We start from the raw sequence: 8,497 nt of genomic DNA, 5'->3' as shown, positions 1-8,497 counted from the left end.
TGTAACGCCGGCGTGCCGCGCGGCACAGTGGGAGTTGTAGTCTACCCGCCGCGCCGCACCATCACGTGATACCGGCGGCGGGGTCGACTTGCTGTGGGCGTTAAGGCCTCTTGGGGGCGCGGGTTTCCCCATTTACGCCAAGGTGGAGATCCTTAGCTACCCGTTGCTTAGTCGCTATCGGGAGAGCCAGGCCTCTGCCTCCTTCTCCCCTTTATCTTCAGCGCTCAGAGTTTAAATTTCAAGAGAAGAGAAATAGGGTAGACAACAAAAAGAACTTACTTGGAAACTCACGCGGTTTGGGTTACTGGGAAAATAGGGCGTAGCCTTTCCTGGAGTTCTTTAAAAATGTAATTTTCTGAGGGCACTGACAGGAGTACCATGACTTCCAGCCCTCTCTCTCTCTCTCTCTCTCTCTCCCTCTCTCGGCCTTCCAACCTAGCTCTTTACATAAACGGCATTAACTGGATTGTATGAGGAAGACAGAGGATCTAATGCTCCTTGATGGGGTGGGTGTAGAGGGTAGAGGGGAGGGTTAAGGGAAGAACCAGGAAAACTCACTTCACTGGGATATTTCACAGTCATTAATGGCTTAGGTTTGCTAAGTACTAACTACATCCCCAAACGTGCAGATTCAATTGGTTCTGTTTCTCTTTCCTTCCTCCACCAAAGAATTCAGTTCAAAATTCTGGTCTTCCAGTTAGCTTTTTCCTGATGAATTCTATTGGATAACTCATCCTTATCTATCTCCTTTCTCTTTCTTTTTCTTTCTTAATTTCTTTTTCTTTCTTTCTTTCTTTCTTTCTTTCTTTCTTTCTTTCTTTCTTTCTTTCTTTCTTTCTCTTTCTTTCTTTCTTTCTTTCTTTCTTTCTTTCTTTCTTTCTTTCTTTCTTTCTTTCTCTTTTTCTTTCTAGGTGTTATTTATGTAAGTAATCTCTACACCCAGTGCAGGGTTCAAACTCAGGACACTGAGATCAAGAGTGGCATCTTCTTCTGACTGAGCCAGCGAAGTGCCCCTATCATCATCGTCTTTCTTCATCATCATCCACCTCTTTTAGGAGCTGAGATTCTAGCAGAGACTATTTTTAAAAACAAAGACAAGAATGAGAACATCTCCAAAGAATCTCAGTGTTGGAATGATAATATTAATGTAGGTGCTAAGTGTATGTGGTAGACATTACATACATATCTCTTGTAGGGTAGAGGACCCAACAGAGGTGTTTGTATATGATCAGTGAACGTATCAACTCTCATACTGCTCATTTCCTCTTGCTTACATCTTAGCAATCACTACTCATTTATTTACATGTTGTGTAGCAAGTGTTCTAGAACTATTTTCCTGTGTTTTGTTACATCTACTTGATTCTAAACTCCTTAAGGGGAGAGAATTTGTCCTTTTTATTCCTCTTCTTTATATATGTATCTATATATCTATCTATATCTATATCTATATCTATATCTATATCTATATCTATATCTATATCTATATCTTTTTAAAAGTTTATTTTGAGAGAGAGAGCATGAGAGAGGGGCAGAGAGAGAGGGAGAGAGAATCCCAGGCAGGCTCCATGCACTGTCAGCACAAAGCCCAGTATGGGGCTCGAACTCACAAACCGTGAGATCATTACCTGAGCCAAAGTTGGATGCTTAACCCACTGAGCCATCCAGGCCCCCTCCTCCTCTTTTTAAAAAAAATCTTTTGGGGGGGCGCCTGGGTGGCTCAGTGAGTTAAGCGTCTGACTTCACCTCAGGTCATGATCTCACACTCCGTGAGTTCAAGCCCCACGTCTGGGCTCTGTGCTGACAGCTCAGAGCCTGGAGCCTGCTTCAGATTCTGTGTCTCCCTCTCTCTCTGCCCCTACACTGCTCATGCTCTGTCTCTGTCTCGAAAATAAATAAAAACATTCAAAAAATTTTTTTCAATTTTTTTTTTTTTTGAGAGACAGAGAGAGAGAGAGAGAGAGAGAGAGAGCAAGCTCACACCCCTGCACAAGCCAGGGAGGAGCAGAGGGAGAAGGAGAATCTGAAGCAGGCTCCACATTCAACTCAGAGCCCGATACAAGGCTCAATCCTATGACCTTGGGATCATGACCTAAGCCAAAATTAGGAGTCAGATGCTCAACTGACTGAGCCACCCAGGCGCCCTTCTTTTTTTTTAATGTTTATTTATTTTTAGAGAGAGAGAGAGAGAGCGTGGCACTTGTGAGCAGGGGAGGGGCAAAGAAAGAGAGAGAGAGAAAATCCCAAGCAGGCTCCACACTGTCAGCACAGAGCTTGACTCGGGGCTCAATCTCACGAACCATGTGATAATGACCTGAGCCGAAATCAAGAGTTGGGTGCTTAACTGACTATGCCACACAGGCACCCCTTTTTATTCCTCATCTACTTCTTACAAGAAATAGGAAGTTCCTGAAGTATTAAGAGATTGATAAATTCTGACCATTTATGAACCTTAGTCACAAATTTCAATCCCTCATTTGAATGCCCAGCTTCTAAAGAGAAAGCACAGGATAGTGGAAAGCACTTTGAGTCTGGACAGAGAAACTGGATTCTAGTCCCAGTTCATTGTATTATTAATCTGTGAAACAGGGATAGAAGCATCAAGCCTCACTACTTCCCAGGGGTTCTGCCAGCCTCAAATAGAATAGCCTTGAAATGATTTCCAAAGGCCCTAACAATGCTACATAGACATTTTATATGTATTGCCATATAAAGATGTCAGAGATATATGGATGACTGTTATAGTCTTCCTGAGGATTTCAATGGTTTTAAAGAGTGAAAAACGAGATTACTGTTAGGTAAAAAAAAAGGTTGCAGAACAGCATGATTCAACACTTTGATTCAATTTTTATTAAAAGACAAAACAAAAACCAACTGGGGCACCTGACTGGTTCAATCGGTAGAACATGGGACTGTGATCTCAAGGTCATGAGTTTAAGCGCCATGTTGGGCATAGAGTTTACTTTAAAAAAATCAAACAGCATTCGAATCTTGGTTTCAGTTCAGGTTGTGATCTCACGGTTTATGAGTTTGAGCCCCATGTGGGGCTCAGCACTGACAGTGCAGAGCCTGCTTGGGATTCTCTCCCTCTCTCTCTCTGCTCCTCCCCGACTCTCTCTCTCAAAATAAACAAATAAACTTTGAAAAAAAAATTGGGCCCTACCCATTTATAAAAAAAATAAAAAATGACAAACCCCAACTAATATTAAATCTGTGGATTAGACTCCAAACAGCGGTATGAAGAGTGGGATTAAGGGAGCCTCTCCCTCTCTCTCTCTCTCTCTCCATATATATGTATATGTATATATACACATATATATATTTGCATTTGATGATCTTACAATGAGTTCATTCAATTTATTGTAAAAAAACACACACACACACCTTAAAGCAAACATGAAGTATTTTTACATTAGATCTAATCCCAAGCATGACAAATTTTTGTTTTATAATTCTCTTCTGTGGTTCTGTGAGGAAGTGGTGGCAAAAAATAATAAAAGGGACGGAGAGAACCACAGGGTTGGGGTGAGGGGAACAGTGATGGGGAGTGGAACCTAGACGTAGCCAAAGGGCCATGGCCATTAGCTGGGAAAAGCTCCCCCTCTCCCTGAGCAGGGACTGAATTTCCAGGAAGAGATAGTCCTCCAGGTCTCAGAACCCAGTGCTGACCTCATGTTCCAATTCTCCTGCCTTCTTGTCCACTGGCTCCTGGTTCCTTGGGATGTTTCTGCTCTCCTCAGGATCACTTCAAAGTTCCAAATCAAATAATCATGTGTCCAGCTGGAGGGGAAGTCAGAAAATCAGGAGCCTCTTAGTGAAAGATAGTGGTGTGTATCGAGTCTGACACCAAGCTGACCTTCCCACTTGAGGAAGAGGAAATGAGTTCAAGTGGAACACACTGACACCCTACTCAGCTGCTCACATACCCCAGAGCAGAAGGCCTCTCAATTGCTTGATGCTTCCATCTGGGCCGAGACCAAGGATAAACACTTCTGGGAATCACCCAGCCACTGGGATGCGTTGGAAAGTTCTATACCCCCATTACAGCCCTATCCATTCATTCTCACACCCAAATCTGGTTCGGCTCAGCTGGATTGGAAGAGTTTTAAAATAAAACATAAAAGCAAACACTACTGTAGTGCTTACGCTTTGGGCCAAGTGCCGTTCCAAGCCCTTATATACAATAATGTTTTTAATCCTCAAAGGAGCCCTATGGGGGTAGGAATGACTCTATCATCCCTATTTTACAGATGAGAAAACGAAGGCACACATTTGAACCCGGGCAGTCAGGCTCTGGCACCATCCCCTTAACCAGTTCCCTACGCTGCCCCTCAGCAGAGCATCAAAAGCAGTGTTTTGCAGGCAGTGCGCACCTGGTGAATCCATCCCTCCTTTGACTTAGATGGGCAGATACCAAAAAGTGGACCGGATGGCCAAGGCTAAACACTCCCGGTCGCTTGCCCGTCTCCCAGGACAGGGCTTGGGATGAGGGAGCCAGGCTAGAGGGGGAAAGGCAGGGGACACAGGCAGTCCATGGCATAGAGGAGGCACTGGGCAGGCAGCAAGAAGCAGTTTGGCTTTGCTTTTGCCATTCACGTGCTACGTGCTCTTCAAGTGGACTTCCCTCGTGCGTAAAAAAAGTTTTTTACCAGCACCTTTGGAGAAAGCTCAACGGGGACAAAGCTAGGAACCTCATTAGTCCGTCTCCTCTTCCTCCCTATTTCCTGATCACTTAGGAATGTGAGACCTCCTCGTGCTTCCATTAGTAAAAAAAATTACTGCTATCCAAAACAACCAGTCATTGACTAGGCTCTGGATTCTAGTCTCGTAGACTTCCCAAATGGACAGCTCTTAAAAAGCCAGGTTGGGCTAACCTGTTTCCTCTCCAGATACATACTAAGCACAGCCACGGGCAAAGCACCCACTGGTGTGTACACATGGAGGACACGAAGGCAAGTAAGCCACAACTTGTGCCTGTCCTCAAGGAGACCATACTACGGTGGAGAGGGACGGAGAGTCTACAAATACCTATAAAATATATGTAGGCCCAGCTCAACAGGGCAGAAAGAGGAAGTGGAGTTTTGCAAGAGATTCTGTCTTTGCTTCAAGATAGGGGACGGAAAAGATATCTGTTTTTCTGTACCTAACCTCTGTTCCCTGTAGTCTGGGTGACGGAACTTGTTTTTTCTTCTTTACCGAATAGGGACCTGAGACCACCACCCATTCCTCCCCCCTCAGCCTCACCCTGCAGAAGCCCATCTATGCCGAATTCCTACAGCACCAGCTGATGTTATCTCTCCGCACAGGTTGGAACTTGCAGGTCTTGGTCCATCTTGCATCTTCCTGTCTGGAAAGCAGTCTGGGACCCAGGGACATATTGTCAATCCCTTTCCAAAACGGGTGGGTCCCCCATGCCCGGCTCAAGCACATTCCAGGACATAACCTTGAGCCTGCCCTCCCTTCATCCCCACCTTTTTAAAAGCTGGCTCTGCTTCCTCTGACAAGCCTGGGTTTTGGTGGGAGGAGGAAAGGCAGATACCATCAGGTGAGGCAGGGAGGGGCCCACCAAACTGGTGTTCCCACTGGTACTGTTTCCTGCCCTGATGGCTTCCTCACCCTCACTCAGGCTGGGTGGGGAAGAGTCAGGTACAGACAAGATGTCCCAGTCCCTCAGCCATTCACTGTTCTCTCCCCTTGGCATGCCCTTCACTTAGGTTTCATGCAAGGATACAGGACAGAGGACCTGGTGAGCCCCGGTGGTGCTGGACAAATGGTGCATTCTGCCAGGTAGTGTACACGGGCTGAGCTCCAAGTTGTTTCTGCAGGAAGGTCCCAGATTGTCCCAAGGGGGTGGTCATAGAAGCAACTCAAACCTCTGGAATCTTTGTTCAGTGATGTGGGCATTCACCCCACATCCTCCAGACACGGTCTCACCCTGGATGTGGAGCAAGGGTCTTGCTGGGCAACTAGAAAGGGTACCTGTCTCCAGGGTAACAAGATCTAGAAGATCTAGAGGCCTCAAGCATTTCCCACCCATTTCTGCTATGAGGCAATGCTACGGCTCTCAGTTTATATATACTGGAGACAGTCTTAGAGAGGCTAGAAATACAAATACTGTCTGCTGGCAACCCCATCTCTATCCTCAAACTCTCCAGCTGCCCACTCACCAGAAACTACTGATGTGGGTACAGGTGAGGGTAAGTGAATCCAATCAATGATCAATTAAAAGTGTTTATTTTTAAATGGAAAGGGAGTAACACAGAGGCAACTTCTGGCATCTTCTTTCTAGGCCATCACCCCCACGTGCTCTCCAGCTCAAAGCACTGGCGGGAGGGGCCCCGGGACAGGCTGAGGGCCCAGACAGCTGCGAAGTCGGTCACAGAGAGATCTGTACAATTCTAGAGAGGTGGGATTCAAGAGTCCTTCCCAGCCTCCTCATCCTGGAGCAGGGCTAGAGCTCAGGGGCACAGGGCTCTCCGGTGGGCGAGGGCACTCGCAGCTCAGCATTGTGCCTTACCACGGTGAAGAGCCCCACCACCGCTAGCAGGGCCATCACCATGACGGCAGAGCAGATGCTGAACATGTTCCGAGTGCCCGTTTTGTGATCGCTGTCATGGAGGACTAGGAGCCCCAGGCAGGCCAGTAAGTGCAAGGGCACCCGGAACCAGTTGAGTACGCCAGCTTGCTCTGTCTCAGGGATCACCTTTCTCCGCAGGAAGCTCATGCTGGGAAAGTATAGCCCGCAGGCCAATTCGATAAGTAGGAAGGCTATGAAGGACTCCACTGGATTCTCCTGGCCTGGGCTGGTGGAGAAAGTCAACATGAAAAGGGAGAAGACGACGATGAGGACAGCAAGGGAGAGTAGGTGCATGGGCTGAAGGTGGTACCTCTTGGAGGTAGCGATGCGGTACAGGGAAGAGCCAAGCAGGCTGGCTGCCATGAAACTGGAGAAGACGATGCCCAGAGGGGCCCCATGTGGGTCCAGCACAGGTGTCCAGAGGAAGACAAATATGAAGATGACACTCTCAAACAGGGCTTGTATGGTGCCTAGCAGTAGCACGCGGCGGTCTGACAGGAGACAGCGGAGGCCTCCGGCACAAGTCCTTGAAAAGGCACGCTGCCGATCATAGTTCTCTCCCCAGTTATGAAGGGCCAAGGCCCCAGCCAGAGCCAAAAGAGGGATGGCAGCCACGAAGGGCGCTACAGGCCCCAGCCCCATCCAGCAGGCCACAGCCTCGGCTGCCACGCCTGCCACTACAGCCAGCACATGGTTCCAGAAGGCAGCTCGGGCAAAGGTAGCTGGGATCCACTCAGCAGGGAAGTCATGGCGCTCCACGTGTTCATGGATGTACCAAGCCTCAAAGGCAGAGAAGAGCAGGGCGGTGGACAGCCCACCAAGTGCTCGGCCCATCAGCAGCACAAAGTAGTCCCAAGAGAGTTTGGTTAAGCAGCATAGAGAGTAAGTGAGGGAGAAGAGGACACAAGACTTCTTGCGACCCAGCCAATCCACAAGGGAGGAGGCCACCAGTCCAAAAAGGACTGTGGAGGCAAGGCCACAGACATAGAGGATGGCAATCTGACCCTCCAGGAAGTGGTAATGCTGATACAGTTTATAGAGGTAGGGGGCCTGGAGCCAGTCAGCTGCCAGGGCCAGGAAGTAGACCTGATAGAAGTCCAGTTGAAACCGAAGGAAGGAGGGGTTGCTGCAGGCCCTTCCAGGGGGCTTAGCCTGGCATCTTGACAACTCCAATCCTAGGCAGGAGGCCAGGAGGACCACAAAGGCAAGGTAGGCAGTCACCAGCATGGCGGGCCCCCGGACGACCTAGAGAAGGAGGGGTGGGGGTGGGGTGAGAGTCACATCCATTGCCCAGGTAGCACTGTCAAGGGGCTGGGTGTCTAAGCATAAGGCAGTTCCACCCAACCCCCCCCCCCCCCTGCCAACTGCATTTCCCCACCCCTCAACTCTACTCCTCTAGAGCTCAGACCGGAGGGACCAGTTGGGTGGGTGGGAGGAGTGGCCCGCCAGAGCCGTCTCCTAGGACACGGTGGGGCAAGGAGGGGTAAGAGGAGAGGGGAGAAGACTGAGCACTCGCCCCACCCTTGCCTGGCATAGCAAAGAGGGAGTCCCTTCAATACAATAATTCCGGCCCCACGAGTTAAAGGGATGCTGCCCTCTTCTTCCACGACAGCTTCTGCATACTTCTATTACCTCCCATTCCCTCTGGAGAGCTCGTTTTAGCCCTCAAAGTCTTTCCATCTGTCCAGGGTATCCCTCCCGCCCGCGCGGGCCTCCCGATTTGCTTCAGGGTCACGCGCGTGCATCTCGGGTTCCCCCTCCTCCAGGTCTTAGGCAACCCCCTGCGCCCCCTAGCCCCCGCCCAGCGCCCCGTCGCCGCCACACCCACTCGCGCCTCGCCCAGACCCCGTCTCACCTGCTGCCCCGGTCTACGGGGACGCCCCGGACACGTCCGGCTCCAGGCCGCCCGGACGCCCTGCTCGC

General features: G+C 49.3%; 1 protein-coding gene across 2 annotated transcripts; it reads right to left on the bottom strand.

Annotated features, from left to right (window-relative positions):
• Positions 1-6,214: 6,214 nt before the first annotated feature.
• On the bottom strand, positions 6,215-8,497 carry MFSD5 (major facilitator superfamily domain containing 5). 2 transcript variants are annotated; one of them, XM_045463275.1, is made up of 2 exons: positions 8,430-8,497; positions 6,215-7,819 (listed from the first exon to the last, which is right to left on the bottom strand). In XM_045463275.1, the coding sequence occupies exon 2, from the start codon at positions 7,799-7,801 to the stop codon at positions 6,449-6,451; it is 1,353 nt and encodes a 450-aa protein (XP_045319231.1). In that variant the 5' UTR covers positions 7,802-7,819; positions 8,430-8,497; the 3' UTR covers positions 6,215-6,448. The 2 variants fall into 2 exon arrangements, with proteins under 2 accessions (XP_045319231.1, XP_045319230.1); XM_045463274.1 differs by lacking the exon at positions 8,430-8,497 and adding an exon at positions 8,207-8,320.

This window comes from Leopardus geoffroyi, chromosome B4 (genome assembly GCF_018350155.1).
Source record: "Leopardus geoffroyi isolate Oge1 chromosome B4, O.geoffroyi_Oge1_pat1.0, whole genome shotgun sequence".
Lineage (NCBI taxonomy): Eukaryota > Metazoa > Chordata > Mammalia > Carnivora > Felidae > Leopardus > Leopardus geoffroyi.
The sequence above is the reverse complement of the archived record's forward strand: the minus strand, read 5'-3'. Positions and strand labels throughout refer to the sequence as shown.

Coding starts and splice junctions, on each gene's coding strand:
- MFSD5 (XM_045463275.1), bottom strand. CDS start 7,801: ATGCTGGTGACTGCCTACCTTGCCTTTGTGGTCCTCCTGGCCTCCTGC.